At 47.7% G+C, this 17170-nt stretch overlaps 1 protein-coding gene across 2 annotated transcripts in view; it reads left to right on the top strand.

Annotated features, from left to right (window-relative positions):
- The window catches only part of dip2ca (disco-interacting protein 2 homolog Ca), a 98396-nt gene that overhangs the window by 30797 nt on the left and 50429 nt on the right, over positions 1 to 17170 (top strand). For both annotated transcript variants that reach the window (XM_062521898.1, XM_062521897.1), the window contains exon 2: positions 13740 to 13811. In XM_062521898.1, the coding sequence (XP_062377882.1) occupies positions 13740 to 13811 (72 nt within the window). The remainder of the gene's footprint in view (positions 1 to 13739; positions 13812 to 17170) is intronic.

Raw genomic sequence — 17170 nt, 5'->3', positions numbered from 1 at the left:
GCGACCGGCTCAGCTTTCACATGTATATTTTCCTCCATAATCCCCCACTCCTTTCCACGTTCTTGCCTGTTTGATGAGCTGCAAAACCAGGTCTATATCTGCATATCAGAGGTCCATTACCCCAAATGTAATCGAAAGGATTCCCTCAGGTGTCACGGTGGCTTCGTCGCGTTTTTTTTCTCTCCGCCATGAGAGCGAGCTACGGAGAGAGAGAGAGAGAGAGAGAGAGAGAGAGAGAGAGAGAGAGAGATAGCGAGAGAATTCTTGTTTTTCAGCCTGCTGCTCTTTGATGGCGGAGAGTCTCGGTGAACTTCGATTTGCAGCTCTTTTTTATTCCTCCATCTGCTCAGACCTCGCTCTCATCCGTCTGCATGACTCACTGTGCGAAACACCATGTGGATTGATTTATCACAACTTTTCTTCTCCAAGCGCTCTCTCTCTCTCTTTCTCTCTCTCCCTCTCCCTCCCTCTATCGTTCTCTCTCTCTCCCTCTCTATTTTGTCCCTCCCTGTCTTGGCTGCTGAGTGGTGCAGCCTGGCTGGGCTATTTGGAAATTAAACAGTTAAAGTGATTTTATTTGGATCGTACCACCATGGGGGTACGGGGTGCGCCACAGAGTTAACTAGCTCATCTAAATGCAAATAAGCATCAGGTTGTGAGGTCCGTCACTGGAAATGCAAGAAAAATGTTTATGGAGAGGAATGTGTCTCAACATGGAAAGAGGGTGTGAAGGATGGAAATTAAACACAGACAGACACAACCACCCACACACACACGCACACACACACACAGACACACACACACACACACACACACAAACACTCACACGCACATACACACACACACACACACACACTCTGAGCCATTTGTAAACATATTAAACTGAAATTAGTCATGAGCCAAAAAAAGCAGAATGCAAATAGTAGGCCTAACTGATAACCGATGAGATGTTTGCTTCCCACACCTCCAGATAAAGACAGTAAAAAAGCAGGACAGACTTGCCTGACCAGACTGCATTTTGTCCAGTAAATGGAGCCAGGGGTGGTTTGATACTTTGGTCCGTTATGTAAAGCACTCGTGGAAGGCTGTGAGTGCCGGTGGGGGTGGGGACGACTGGAGTGTTGTTCCACTGTGGTTGATGAGGGCTTGTCAGGGTTCAGCAACAAGCCTACAACAAGACAGAGAGGGGCACAACATGGAATCAAAGCCTCAAAGCCTGTCTTCTTTGACGAAAGGAGCGGATAGTTTCTCTTTGTTTTGTTGTCTCGGAGCACGGCCAAGCGTGACGAGATAGCAATCTCGCCTTTTCTGTTCCCACGGCCGCACTCCGTCACGGGCAGGTGGAGGCCACTGAACGCACACAAGTAGCACACGGGCAGATGGGAGGCCGCTGCCAACCAGGAAGGTGTGCTTCTTTACCTGCTGACAGAGTGACACGGCTAAGAGGCGGTGCTTCAGAACCCTTCAAAACGACACCAGCTGGTGGATGAGGGCGCCATCACGGGTTAAATAGAGTGATACAGAGAGGCAGTGGCAGACCCAGCCACCCCACCGCCATTGACATTGACATGTTATAGGAAGACTGAAATCCTGAAAATGTTCTCTCTTTTTCGCTTTGCCCTATGAAGTGCGGTCAATCGTAACCACAATTCACTGTTATTGCACACAGAACCATTTGTGGTGAGACGGCCATACACTGTCTTTACGGCTCCGTGATGTGATATGAGCAGTGATAGAGAGCTAGGTTGTGTAGGGCCTTTTATTGTTGGTTAAATGCTGCGCGGGTGGTTGAGCTTAAGCTGAGGGGTATTACACAGTTACAGGTCAGCATGGTAACCCTGGATTTGAAAAGAGGCTTTACGCAGTAAGATATCTTCACAGCAGGCTGACTGCTCCTTCCGTAGAAGCTGGAGAGGTAGTATGCGTTTTCTCTCTCTCTCTCTCTTTTTTCCTCTTTGAAGCCGTTCCTTATTTTCTTCCAAGTTGATGAAGTAATTTCCCCTGACTTTTTCAGTGTCGTGGTACTTTCCCTCTGTAAGGATAAAGATATGACATCAAAAAGCAGTTCTGAAACTTAATTGGCAGAACACATTAAATGTTTAAATTTCTCCATGATAAAGCTTTTTATATTTGCCTTAATTGAATCGGGGCGTTTGCAGTCCCACTGACCCTTATTTCATTAAAGCGTACCATTAACAGCGCTTTTAATGTGACGCGGGCCGCGGGGGGACTGCGAGAAGTCTGTCGGGCCCGGGCCAGTCGACTCGGCTTGCCACGTCTGCCCGCCGCGCGCCAAGGCCTTCGTTAGAGCTGGCACCGAGTCCCCGCCGGGCGCAGAGGCACAGAGCTGATTGCAATATCAGCTGTTCCAGCGGAGCAGCCGCGCCCCTCGTTCCCCTCGGCAGGCCGAACGTGCCGCGGCGGCGGCCGCTGGGGCTAATCCCCCGCCGCGCTGCGCTCTCGTCGCCGGCGCCACTCCGCTCTGGCCCACTGATCAGGGCCATCTTTTTCTCCGCGCGTGTACACGAGCCCCGTGCGTTTTTTTTCCCCCCAGCACTGGAAAAAAGTCCATATAGATTACCTGGTGCATGATTAATGGCACGTAATGATATGGCATGTGAGAATGCCGCTTCAGTAGTGCCGAAATTCCATTACGGCACTGGAGAATTAATGATTTCGATCATCGTGCTGTTTAATGATGTCTAATGAATTGCTCTATTTATACGGCCATGTGGCTGTTTCTGAGTACTTTGAAGTGGTACGATAATTACACCTCCATAGGCCTACCCACTCTGGTGTAAAAAACCCCGCTGATGCGCCTGGGTTTGTTCCTACTGAGGGCTGTTAAAAAACCGGGCCGTTTGGATGGGGTTCGACCCTTGTGGAATGAAGGCCTTCTTCCAATTGGACCTCTCAGGATTTGAGTAGTCTCTCCTCCTCAGAGCCAGCTGACGGCAAGGTTGCACTCTCTCTCTCTCTCTCTCTCTCTCTCTCTCTCTCTCTCTCTCTCTCTCTCCTCCCTATTTTGCACATCATCCCTGGCTCTGCCAACCACCACAATTACCTTCTCTCTTTGTCACTATCCGCTGTGCACCTTTTCCTGTTGTTGCATGCCGCTTTTGTTCTTACAGGGCATTTTAATGGAATTTAACTCCCAAATTTTTGGTCACATCTCTTGCTGACTAAAAAAGAAAAAAGGAACGGCGTCCAGCTGATTGTGTTTTCTTTTTTTCTCGCACTATTATGCTTTGGTGGGGCAGTGTTTGTACTGCACACAGGCCACAGTACTGTGGCGCACAACATGCTGGAGGTATCTGATCTGATAAGGCCATCAGAATTGAAACTGTCGACAGGCCATCTTCCTGTCAGCCAGGGATCCCTGTTATCTGACTGGGGACTCGTTCTCTTTTTTTTTTTTTTCTGGATGTAGATATTGACATGTCATCCTGCCCCCCTCGCCGAGGCTGTTCTGAGCATGCTCCAGACGGAGGTCAGGGAGTCAGGGGTGACGTGCTCTCCCCTTGAGGGAAGCGGGTCATATCTCATTTTTTAAGCGCGGCTGATTCATCACAGTGGAGGATCCGGAGGCCTGAGCCGGTTAATGTACTGCAGGGCTTGATGTGCTGCTGATGCTTTTACGGCTCTCCTAAGAACACGCGGCGTCCTTGCTTGGCGATGAGCTCGGACTGGCTCAGAGATGCGGCAGCTCCGGCCTGTACTCCCCCTCCCACTCCGAACCACTCGGTATTATTCCCTCTCTTTTTGAGACGAGGGTGTCTGGGTTGTGTCTCCGAGCGTAAATCACCTCCCAGTCGGCTTCGTGGAGAACCGTGAGGAGGCTTCGTTTTCAACCTTTTTGAAGCCTATTTGAAGTGCGTCTGTTGAGGTTCTCTTAGGACAACTGTAGGAGCCACGATGGGGTTTATTATTATAAATATATACATTTTGATTATTAGTAAGTAATATGATTTCATGGTTTATATTTGGGATAATTGGGTTTTGTATTTTGTTACTTTTGGTGGTTTATTTTCATGACACGGTAATTGGGGGCGGTGACATTTAATTAGTTTATCAACAGGTGCACGGGTGGAAGTAGCTAGACACAGTGAGAGGGTGAGCTACTGGGAGGCCGTATTTTTTGTTGACCGCCGCTTATCGCTGTTTTTGCTTTTACCACTGTTTTGCTCTTTACGTTGGACTGCTGAGAACATATTTTGCTTTGAGCACGTTATAAGTTGGATTACCTTTTTCAATAAACCGGTCAAACGCATCCTGGAACTCAGCGGATATTCTTTTGCACGGCGCGTCATACAAGCAGCTATCCCATACCTTAGCCTCTCAGCGACTGCTTAGGGCCTAGTCGCTACATTTTGTCAACAAAAAACGGCATTAGGAAAGCAACTGAGGACGTCTCAAGGATCAATGGGAGAAAGGATCACCGGAGATAAAGGAAGGAAGACTGCACGGACTCTCGCTCATTAGGCCACAGCTTCGGAAGACGCACTCAAAAGCAAGGTAGGCTTGCTGGTGTTTAAATGCGCAGGGTGCTGTACATATTGAATGTAGCACGCATGAACTGTCTGTCCATTGGGGACATTATTGGATTGAACACCGTTTGAGTTGGTCATACCGAACGCTGGCATTGACTCTGTGGATCTGGTGCTGTTATATCTCCATGCTACGTTGATTCTCCGCTTTGACTCTTTGAAATTACCGCTGCTCTGCTAATGTGCGTGACGTCTGTGGATCTGTGGAAGTGTTTGGATGCACTATAGCCTGCCTCCATGCTACGTTGATTCTCCGCTTTGTTTCTATGAAATTGCCGCTGCTCTGCTAATGTGCGTGGCGATTGTGGATCCGTGGAAATGTTTGGATGCATTGAAGCCTAGCTACCTCTATGCTATGTTGAATCTCAGCGTTGACTCTTTGAAATTGCCACTGCTTCGCTAATGTGTATGAAGTTTTGTACTTCTTGAAATTGTTTGGATGCACATTTATTTGAGAAGTAACTGGAAAGAAGAAAATGAGTCAAAACGGTTAAGTTTCAAGCTCTGAAATGGAGAGTGAGGAAAGGCAATCTAAGCCTACAGCAAAGGCTCTGGCAAACAATATTGAAAGGCTTCCAAATGAAAGAAAAATGAGTATGAATAAAATGAAAGCATGTCTCAAAGCAGAGGCTGACTTGGCAGCTTTAAGAACGAGACAACAATTATTAAAGGATAAGCATGAACTGGAAGAGGAGGAGGAACGGCTGCGCAAAAGGAAAGAACAACTTCAATTGGACGAGGAAATTGCAGCAAACATGGCAAAACTGGATGTGCTCAAATCTCGGAGCATCTTGAGAGAGAGAACTTCTGCATCAAAGCGCGCAGATGGAATGAAAGGACAAACCCTCCGTGCTAAAGCTAAGTCATTTGTACCACAGAGGTCACAACATGAAAGCCACAACCATGCCTACCTGGATGCAGGAGCAAGACCTAAGGAGAGAAATCCATCTCAGTTCATTCATTCACATGGACCCAGCCTACATGCAGTGGATCACGGTACTCTAGGTGGAATGCAAATGCAAGATGGAAATGCCTTACATATTGGTCCAAATGAAGATCAAAGCAATATGTTTAGCATTATGAGCAAACAAAATGAAATAACTTCATTGTTGGTGCAACAGCAGTGCCTTTCGTCTTTGCCTAAGAGAGAAATACCAATCTTTGATGGTGATCCACTAAGGTACCATGCATTTGTGAAAGCCTTTGAGAACAGTGTGGAGAGGAACACTGCAAATCACAGTGACCGACTGTACTTCTTGGAACAGCACACAAGGGGTCACCCCAAAGAATTGATCCGAACTTGCCAGCATATGGAGCCTGAGAGAGGCTATGCAAAAGCAAAAATGTTGTTAAAGGAGCAGTTTGGAAATGAGCACAGGATTTCGTATGCCTACATGGAGAAAGCTCTGTTATGGCCATCAATCAAGAGTGAAGATGCAGAAGCTCTTCGTGATTATAGTCTTTTTCTCAGAGGCTGCTGTAATGTCATGGAGGAGGTGCAATACATGCATGAGCTGAACATACCTGCTAACATGCTAACCATCATCAAAAAGTTGCCCTACAAATTCAGAGACAAGTGGCGTTCTGTAGCCTGTGAACTACAGGATAGGCGCAGCCAGAGAGCTACATTCATTGACCTAACATGTTTTATTGAGAAACAAGTGCGAATTTTAACTGACCCAGTGTTTGGGAACATACAGGATGCTCCATCACTGATGATCAATAAAGGAGTGAACAAACCTAATCCACAAGTTCGTTCTGGATTTAAAGGAACCAGCTTTGCTACCACTGTAGCTCCTGTGACACACGAAACACAGGAAGGAAAGGAGTATGTGGAGTCTGCCAGAAGGACCTGCATCTGTTGTGGAGAAGGACATGCTTTGGATTCGTGTCCACAGTTGGGGAAGAAGGCACACAAAGAGAAGATAGGCTTCTTAAGAGAGAAGGGCGTCTGTTTTGGCTGTTTGTGTATTGGACACATGAGCAACGTTTGCAGAAAACGGATTTCCTGTGCACAATGTGGTTTCAAACATCCAACTGTTCTTCATATTCCACAAAAAGAAAAAGACGAAGATCCGAACCAAGCTGAGAGGCAATCAGAGGTGTCCGTCGACAGCGCCCTGATGTCAAGTGGGCTTACAGGGGCTGGTGATTACAACTGTAAACTACCAATAGTTCCGGTGCAAGTTAAGTCCAAGAACGGCAATGCGATTGTCACCACCTATGCTTTCTTGGACCCAGGAAGTACGGCAGTGTTCTGCACAGAGGCTCTGAGGGAGAAACTCAATGTTCCAGGAGAGGAAGTCCATATTCTCCTACGGACGATGGGCCAAGAGAAAGTGGTGAGCAGTAATGTGGTGCCAGGACTGGAAGTGGCTGGCTTGACTGGGGAGCATTTCTGTGAGCTGCCCAAGGCCTATACGCAAACACACATGCCGGTTCACAAGAGGAACATTCCGAAACAGAGTGATATTCAGAGATGGCCTTATCTGAAGCATGTTCACTTGCCTGAGATTGATGCAGGGATTGATCTGTTGATTGGGACTAATGTCTCTAAAGCCTTGGAACCCTTGCAAGTGATTCACAGTGTCGGAGAAGGACCCTATGCGATCAGAACAATGTTGGGCTGGACGGTGAATGGGCCACTGAATGAAGACCGTGAAGGTGAGCAACCAGAGGTAATGGTCAACAGAGTGTCAGTTGTGACTTTGGACGGACTGTGGCAGCAGCCAAAGACAGACCTCCCTGAATGCAGCATGGAGGAACAGCCTGGCATGGCAAGAGAGGAACTAAGGTTCATGGAGCCGATTACAAGTTCTGCAAAACAGGTCAATGTGCCATCGAGGAATAAGGACTTTAGGATGCCAAACAATGGGAAGATCATTGAGCAGCGTGCCTTACATCTGAGGAAGAGGCTTCAGAGGGAATCCTCATTTCACCGACGGATGAGAGTGATACCTAATCACCTACTGCTTTTAAAGACATTGCCATCTTTGCCACCAGGAGTCTTCCAACAAGGGGACATGTACACACGCAGGCGATGGAAGCAGGTCCAGTACATGACCGGCCTGTTCTGGAAGAGACAGGTTAAAGTGGGTGCGAAGCGAAACCTTGCTCCTAGAGACCTGATGCTTATAGTGGACAGCACCACACCTCCTAACTCCTGGGTCGTAGGACGAGTCCTTCAAACCTTTCTTGACCGAAGGGCCTATGTGCATCAGGTGCGCATCAAGACTAAGAGGCCTGCTCAGGCAGTTACGGTCACCAAAGCATGTCTGCTGCAGGAGGCTGATCCTGGAGGGGGGGCAACTGTTCCAGATGACAAGACCTAGACATCTGACTTTGACATTTGACTAGTGACTGTGGTGAACACAGATCACAGGGCTATGTGCTAGTAACCTCTGGCCCTACGACTGACTTTTTTACAGGATCAAGAAGAAGAAGAAGACAGAGAAATGTGATGTACAATGTATTCTGTTTAGTTTGATTATTGCCTGACTCCTATCGAGTAATTATTATGTAATAGCTTAATAATTAGGGGCTGGTATGTAGGAGCCACGATGGGGTTTATTATTATAAATATATACATTTTGATTATTAGTAAGTAATATGATTTCATGGTTTATATTTGGGATAATTGGGTTTTGTATTTTGTTACTTTTGGTGGTTTATTTTCATGACACGGTAATTGGGGGCGGTGACATTTAATTAGTTTATCAACAGGTGCACGGGTGGAAGTAGCTAGACACAGTGAGAGGGTGAGCTACTGGGAGGCCGTATTTTTTGTTGACCGCCGCTTATCGCTGTTTTTGCTTTTACCACTGTTTTGCTCTTTACGTTGGACTGCTGAGAACATATTTTGCTTTGAGCACGTTATAAGTTGGATTACCTTTTTCAATAAACCGGTCAAACGCATCCTGGAACTCAGCGGATATTCTTTTGCACGGCGCGTCATACAAGCAGCTATCCCATACCTTAGCCTCTCAGCGACTGCTTAGGGCCTAGTCGCTACAACAACAACATCAATCCAACCAACCACCTTTCATCTCGACAAAAGACAACGGCTCTAACCGCCATGAACAAGAGTTACCCCTTCAGGCTAGAACTCCTGTGTTCCCTTAGTCGGTATGTTTTGTAATGTGATCTGGTTGGGCTGGAGGTGGTAAAACACACAGCTCATTGTCCCTGACCTCCCTCCCCCCCACTCCCCCCACATGCTGCACAGATGATCTGAGGAGAGTTGCAGTTGGTGTGTAAACACGTTGCATGATCTCATGAACCTCAACTCTCAGTCGTGCGCTTTAAAGAATGTGGTATTGTCGGCCCAACCGGAGGTTTTTTAAGCCCATTCTGTCAGCGTTGAACACACAGAAACCCACAGAAATGTGTGTATACACATACACACACACACACACAGAGAGACACACACACAAGTAGATCCATTCCTATTCTCCAGTACGCACACACACACACACCCCTCCCCTTCCAGAGCAGGGCTCTCCCTGATTGAGTCCACGTGGAATACTACTTCACACCAAACAGGAAACCGATGACATCACTGCATCCTGCCTGATCTGGCGTGTGGCCCTGTGACATCGTTCCCTCGGGGAGCTGTTGTGGAACCTTCTCAGCGTGTTGCCGAGAGAAACACGTCGTCTCGGCTTCTCTTTAACCTGTCGCTTTCATTTCCTGTGTCGTAGCACCCTGTGGAATACGCTTAATGCTACATCCTGCTAAGGCTTTGAAAGCGTATCATTAGCAATTCATAGGATAGAAAACAACGAGTGACAAACGTCTTGACGCCATGGTCTCCATTTTGAATGGAAGTGTTATTTTCACAGTATACAGAAAAAAGCATGCTAATGCTACCATAGTGTGACATCAATACATAGGGCTTTCTGGGTCTTTTATGATGAACACTAGGTTAGTAAACATTCACTGCATGTAAATGCGTCTTGAATTATATGACCCCATGTCACCCAATTACCTGTGTTGACTTAAAACATAGCTCACATAGCTGTCTATACAATGATCTACTGAAAGAACATGAATTAATGACCGTGCTATTGAAACATTATTTATTATAGGTTTTATTCAACATTATGTATGGCTTATAGGCTCATTTATACGACCATAGCTTATGTATGCACCTAATCAATACAACGCCTACAGCAGTGAGTCTTAGACAGAAAAAAACAACAGTGAGAGCACCTGGTACTTGGTGGTTGTATTTGGTTGGGAGTGCCTGACCAGGAAGGAAGCATGTGCGCTGAAGGCCAGAAACAGTCATATTGTGGAGATGACATTGATTGAACATGTGGACATTGGATATTTACACCAGTAAGAGGCCATTGCTCAAAGCAATAATACACACTGTCTCTGCATCGCCCAGCCTATACTGAGACAGAGGAATGTTTACAAGACCTCTTCTGAAACAGATACTTTCCACCCAAAGCCCATTATTAAGACATTTTGTGTGTTCAGCAGATCAGGGATCTTATATATGCCACAGCCCAAGTACATGCAGTTCTGTCACCTGTAGCATGTAGACTAATTACACACCAAGTGCGGTGAGGGAGGGAAAACAAAAGCGAAGGGAGGGACGTGTTTGGCTGTCAGCGCTGTGATCCACGGAGGACAGGGAAATGATGTGTTGGACCGGAATGGAGAGTAAATTCCGCAGATGAGTGCGGCAAATTACAGACTCGGTGCAAGCGAGGCCAAACCACAACAAACCGAGAGCTGCTCATCTATATGCACACACAGACACGCATGTAATTATTGCCGTCGGAAGCGACAAGTGAGAGAATGGTAGTTGCTGGACAGAATTAGTTGTGTGGCAAGGACACATAGAGTCAGATCCAGGTCAGGTTTTATTGTGTTTTGCACGGGGACATTTCTAAGCTATCATAACTTCTACTCCAGATGTACTGGTACCCCCTTCATGGTAGATGCAGGAATTTGCAGGCTTTATATTTGAATGGCTGAGTCCTGGAGAAGCAGCTCTGGAACAAGCATAACCATAGCTGCAGGTATTTGCTCTCATTTATTCCCATCTCGTTTTAATCTCAAGACTAAACACTGCAGGATGGAAGCAAGACCTCCTGTCATCTGATTTGTTTAACAGTTGAGCAACCTGCACAGCTAAGTCCCCCAGTTTCTCTCTCTCTCCCTCTCTCTCTCTCTGTCTCTCTCTCTCTCTCTCTCTCTCTCTCTCTCTCTCTCTCTCTCTCTCTCTCTCTCACACACTCACACACTCACACACACACACACACACACACACACACACACACACACACACACACACACACACACACACACACACACACACACACACATGCATACACACAAACACTCTGTCTCTCTGTCTCTATCTCTCTCTTTCCCAAATGGGATTAGATGTGATTCCCTGATGTTAAGCACAGATATGTTTGTATGGGTCATTGTTTTTGTTGGAGCGGCGCCACAATACCCAGGAAGAGCTCAGTGCCCAGGGAGCCTGGCCTCTTTCAGTATTGCCACTCGCTAGGTGGAAGTCCATAGGTTTCCCCTGTCTATGCACACGCCATGCCTCAGCTCGCAATTGAATCATTTTGCAGGCCTCTGAACTTGAGAGTTTTTAGTAGAATTGCATATGTTGTGCCGTGCTTATCTTTTAAGGCTTGTGGGGGCGGCCTAGTCTCTGTGTTCTCCTTCTCATGCTCTAGACTGTCGGTTTTGTCATTAGATTGCGTTACACCTCTTAACACCTCTCAAGAAATGAAGGTTTTGTCTGCTTACTGCTGAAGGAAATGTGTATGTTGAGTGCTGATGCAGCGTATGCCATTACCTATCATCATTGGCGTTAAGTAGAATTGCTCAATTTGGATACGGGCAGATATAGATTTATGCTTGCGGTAGCTGACAGGGATTCTAATGGGGATTCCATGTTGCCGCGCGGCGTGACGCGACTGCTAACTAATCTGGGTGAAGTGGAGCAGCCTTCTGGAGACAGAGAGGGGTTTAAGGTGCTGCTGGTGTCTGGCCCATCTGGGCCCAGGTTCTGTTTTTCTCCTCCCAGAGAGTCCCTTCAGAGCGTCGGCCCATCTGGGGGAAGATTGTGTTCCGTCCGTGAGCTGCATGCGGGGCGCGGCGCAATCTTTCACAGCACCTCAAAAGCCTCGAGGTGTCAGAATTTACAAGGGCCTTTCCATGCTGGGAGGAGAAATAGAGAGAAAGAGAGAGAGAGAGAGAGAGAGAGAGGGTGCTGAGGAGCTCTGAGTGACGAAATGTTGACAGAGGAGGAGAGTGGAGTGAGTGGAAGGTTCGCAGGGAGTGAGGAGAGGCACAGAGGACGGCTTAAGTTTGATTGGCGGCTCGTGGGCGTGGAGGAAATGAATCATGGCTGCCTCTCTGCTGGCTGTTATTTTCAAAAACCTGCCTGACGTCCCGGTGCTCTCCATTTCCCAAGCGCCTCCGACTGCTTCATCTCCATCCTCATCATCACAGGAGCCCGAGCACCACAAGGCACTCTGCGGAGAGACGTCTTCAAAGCTCAGCTCTCTCCAGTGCTCCCTCTCTCCTCTCCTCTCCTTCTCTCTCTCTCTCTCTCTCTGTATGTCTATCTCTCTCTTGCACACTCTCTCTCTTTCAAAAGGAAAAGGCTGGATCAGACATGAAACAAGGCGTTTGAGCGTTTGATCACTGTAATGGATTCCAACCAAAGCGAATCTCTCTCTTTCTACCCCTTCTCACTCACTCACTCACTCACTCACTCACTCACTCACATTCGCATATACACATACATATACACACACACACACACACACACACACACACACACACACACACACACACACACACACACACACACACACACACACACACACACACACACACACACACACACACACACACACTCTCTCATATGTTGGTGTTAGCTCCTCTTGCTCATCCAGTGTGACAGGGGCATTTGGTAGTGGTGGTGGTGGTCATATGTGGGTGGGTGGATGGTGAATGGTGGGTTTGGAAGACCACCGCATGTTCCTCCATTATACCCTCCCCGTTGTGCGATTTTCCCGCCCAGGCTCTCACCACTCGCCTGCGTGTTGTTCTGCACCAAATCCCCCCCCCACCCCACCCAATTTCCTCCTCAAAATGAGGAGGCCTGGATGGCTAATGCTTTGTGACGGGAGTCACAGAGACAGCCCTGTTGCATTAATCATTACACAACGCATGACATTCCTCCTCCCCTCCCCAAAACACCCACAGCTTCCCATTCAGACCCTGTACACATGCCAGCCATGTGTCAGAAAGGCTACCTAGTGTATGTACTGTAGCCCTCACGCCCATTCACTTCACTCCTCTACGGATAACTTTGTTTATATGTGAACTGGCATATCTATTTTCATCTCAGAAAGCACAGGCTGTTGGCACAAGGTGCTGGGAAAGCAATTCTGTTGTATTTGACCTGCTTTAGATGAAAGAGTAGAGTTGAGAAGCTGTTTACATGACTGCTGGTATGAAGTATAGTTTATTAGTATCTTAAAAATCACCTTTTGGATGATTTCTAAGCAAAGATTGACTATAAAGATTGCATCCATGTTATAGTAATTTCCTAATAGGGGCTATACAGTGCACATATTTGTGTTACGGTAGGCAGCCCATTGATTTGGCATCATGATAAGATTTCACATAGAGTATAGACAAACATATAGCTGTAGTGTAACTAGTACCCCACTAGAGCTCCTGAAGTCCACCCTTCTTGGTGAAAATAAATCACTAATGTGAATGGACAGAACATCTGTTAAAAGCTTGGTTAGACTGCAGTGTTTTCCTTAAGCCTAATGCATGTCCTGTTTCTGCAGCCAAAGTGGTCAGATACAAGCCTTTTTGTTTTTCCAGCATCTGGTTACTTAGAGATTGAAATGTTTTGTGCCTCAAACAAATAGTCACCTCATAACTCATGCTCTCAGTAGAGTGACGTCAAAATAAATGACACCATTGAATAAATAAAAGACAACATTGTAAACCATAATTAGACGCATTTTAGGCCTCATTGCATCTCTTTTGCTTTTATTATTTAGGCAAAGCTGCCCAGAAAGCTCAGTGTGGCCCGTTTAGGGTCCCTGGGCTTCTGGAAGGACCATGGATTTTTGATATTGTCCCCCTTTTAATATCAAGAGTCACATGATCTCTCTCTTGTTTTGGCAGGTGATATCACTCAGAAAGGCTATGAAAAGAAGAGGGCAAAACTACTCGGGGCCTACCTGCCACAGCCTCCAGGTAAATTTTGTGGGGGGTTGTTTCAGCTTTGCCCCCTTCTTTGCCCTTTGCCACCCTCCAAACTCCCCCAGAATACACACATCATCTTAGAGTTTCTATCAAGCATCTACATGGAAAAACATCATCACTTTGAAGTTGCAGAATTGTACTCTCCGTGGAGGAAGCCCACAAACGTGTGCGAGTGGGAGGCTAGTGTTAACGCTATTGGGAAAGCTAGCGTCTCACACAGTGAGATGGTTTTTTTTCGCCTCAGCTTTTTTTAGCGCTGCTGAAGGAGGCTCCGTGGGCCGGAGAGGGAATCAGCTTCCTTCTAGCACACTATTCCAGAGCTTAGGATTTGAGCCGAAGGATTGTTTTCCCTCCCTGATGCCAATCTCTCCTTTCGAGCCCCCTTTCAAAAAACGGGATGTTTTTCTCTTCTGCTCAGAAGTAGTTCGCTTTTTTGGCGCAACACCTGTGGCTCATAGCCACTGCTATGCTACGACGGCTCAGCTGTGCTTAAGGCATTAGTCACAGCGGCGGCATCTAGCCTCACAACCAGACAGGAAGTTCATCTTGCTCTTTTTCCCTCTGCTTCCTGGCCCCTGGTTTATTTGTTTATTGAGAGGGAGAAAAAAAAATGTGCGCAGATTAAAAAAAAAAAAAAAAAAGAGGTCGCTGGTGAAAGGCGAGATTCCTGCTCCGTCCTCAGGAGCCTCATCAGACTCACCATAAACAACAGGCTGGCTTCCCCTCAGAGAGAGGCTGGCGATAGTGCGCAGCCTTTCATCTTTTATTCCAGTCTCAAGCTCTCCTTATGTAAACACTCCACAATGCTGATCGCATCATCAGAAACAAACCCATCACTGGCTTAAACTTTCAAGCTCCGCTGCTTTTAAGGAGGGGGGTGGGGGTGCTTTTGCTGAGATTAAGTATTGTGTGGTTAGATGTTTATATATTTTCATATCAAATGTATCATAATCAAATGTCTTTTTTTTTGGACACTTTTCAAGTGGATTTAGCAGATTCAGGTCAACCTAAAATGTAGGTATACGTGCATCCTTCTGCAATTGATGGTTGCAAGGAGCCCAAAAGCTATAAACTGCAGTACGCTCACAGCGTAGGCCTACATCTCTCAGAAGTTATTCACACTTTCTTAGTTTTTAATGACCACAACAAATAATGGACTCGTGAGTTGTTCTTAAGTGGAGCTGTATCATCTGCCCTGACGCTCGGCTCCGACCGTGCGGCGTCTGCGCGTCTGCGCGTCTCACACCACGCAGCCCTGGGACGATGGCGAGCCGCTGCGTCCAAGCGAGCGTCGGAGCGTCGGAGCGGGCGTCTCCTCATCAGACGGCGAGATCGCATTAGGCTGAACTTAATGGGAACAGGCTGAGGCCATTAGCATGAAGGGAGCCTCGCCAAAGTAATTGCTCATTTTATCTTTGGAGCCTGTGACACTGTCCTAGCCGTTTGAAGATGAACTGCTCCGTGTGTGTGTGTGGGTGTGTGTGTGTGTGTGTGTGTGGGGTGTGTGTGTCTGGAGATTCTTATTCCGATACAGTGTTCCCCTTTATTTTTTTGTGGAGACGTTTTTTTTTTTTTAATCCACCTCGTGGTCAGCTCCCCGTCGTAGTCTTGACATTTCTGAAGGTTCTCGAGAAAGAAACGTTGCCCCGCATTGTTGATGAGGCTCGCATTCGTCACCGGGCCCATCACCATGGCAACAGCAACAGGCAGCAGCAAACGGCAGAGACTGTGTCCTCAGCTGTCATTGCCCGCCAGAAATGAGGAGAGGGGGGTGGATGGGGGAGGGGAGGGGAGGGGGGATGATATCATGATGTAGTTCAGGAGTTTGCAGTCGTGCCAGCGAGGACAGGAGAGGAGAGGGAGAGCAGCTGTGGGCTTTGGGTTCGTTCAGTGCGTCGGTTCAAATGCGTTGGTGGAGGGAGTCGAGGAGAGGGGATGGGGGCTGGTGGTGGTGGTGGGGGGGATCAGAGGTGAATAACGAGATGATTATTTCCAACAGCGCGGACCGCTCTGCCACCGTGGAGAATCAATCTCCAGAGCCAGCCGCACTCCAGACCCGCGCCGCGCGAGAGAGCTTTTTTATCCAGAGACAGACATAATGAACCCGCTCTGCCAACCACCCCTCTGCCCTCCCCACCGCCCCACCCTGCCCACTCCCACAGGCTAGCTGGAGCTGGGTATGAAGGGCAGGGCAGTGCCTAGGCCCATGCCCGTTTCCACTGACTAGACCTGACTGGCCTGCCCTTGGCCTCTCAGGGACTTGGGAGTATCGGGTTACCCGTCCAGAAGAACAGCTGTCTGGCCAGAGAACGCTGTCGCTCGAGGGGCATTAACTCAATAAAATGTGATTGGTGGAAATGACTGGATGGCTCCACCATCATTGGAGTGGGGAGGGGCTGGTCTGGAGCCTTGAGGTTAGAGGGCCGGTGGCTTTTACGGAGGGAGGATGGGTCAGCGAGGAGTCAGGCAGTTCATCGCAGGGTAGGGGGTCACTGCTGTGTCAACGCTGCTACTGACTGACCATAAAGACCCGCGTGTCCCCTTCTGAGTGCGTCCTGATGGTCTTGCTTTTCATGGAATGTGACCCCCTCTTAAAAGCTACATTATTACAGTAATAATGTACTGCAGTGTAACAGTGACAGTTACAGTAACAGTAACAGTTTTGCTCACATTGCAGAAGAGAAGGGGGGGGCTGCTGGTGCAAAAGTATGCAAAGCATACTGAACTCAGGAGCTATCAGAGCTGCTCTTTGGTGCCATCCAACACCAGCTGTTGGTCAGACAAATGGCAGAGGGCAGAGTGGAGATGCTGAAACCTAGAGACAGGAGGGAGAGGAGGTTGTGGATGTGGAGTGAGATGAGGAAGGGAGAGAGGAGGAGAAGACTACCAGAAGAATGTGGGGCAGAGAGGGGAGGAGAAGTTGTGGAGGTGAATACAGTGACAATAGTCTAGAAATCTAGACGCCCCTAGCGGCAGCAAATCTAATTTCTAAATCTAATTTGCTGCTGGGGTAGTCTAGCAACTCTCCGTTTGACTTGGGAGCTGGGCTTTGCCAGCAATCACCGAGCCAATCACATCGTGTATAGAGTCGGTGGGCGGGCTTAACATAATGATGACTGACATGCGACCAGAAGTTGCGACCGTTAAGCATCCTGCCACTTGAAAACAAGAGGATGATTTGTTTAGCGCTATCCTATTGCGTGGAGATGGAATTTCGAAAGACGATCGTTTATCCCACCCCTCCGATTGAGCCCTGCTATGGTGAGTTTCTAGACCCTACTGTACATCTTGATGTGGGTCTAGCTCGCTAGGCTAGAGTGGCGATGCAAAAGTGCTTCAGTGTGCTGAAG

Source organism: Sardina pilchardus, chromosome 19 (genome assembly GCF_963854185.1).
Source record: "Sardina pilchardus chromosome 19, fSarPil1.1, whole genome shotgun sequence".
NCBI lineage: Eukaryota > Metazoa > Chordata > Actinopteri > Clupeiformes > Clupeidae > Sardina > Sardina pilchardus.
This window is presented reverse-complemented; position numbering and strand designations above follow the sequence as displayed.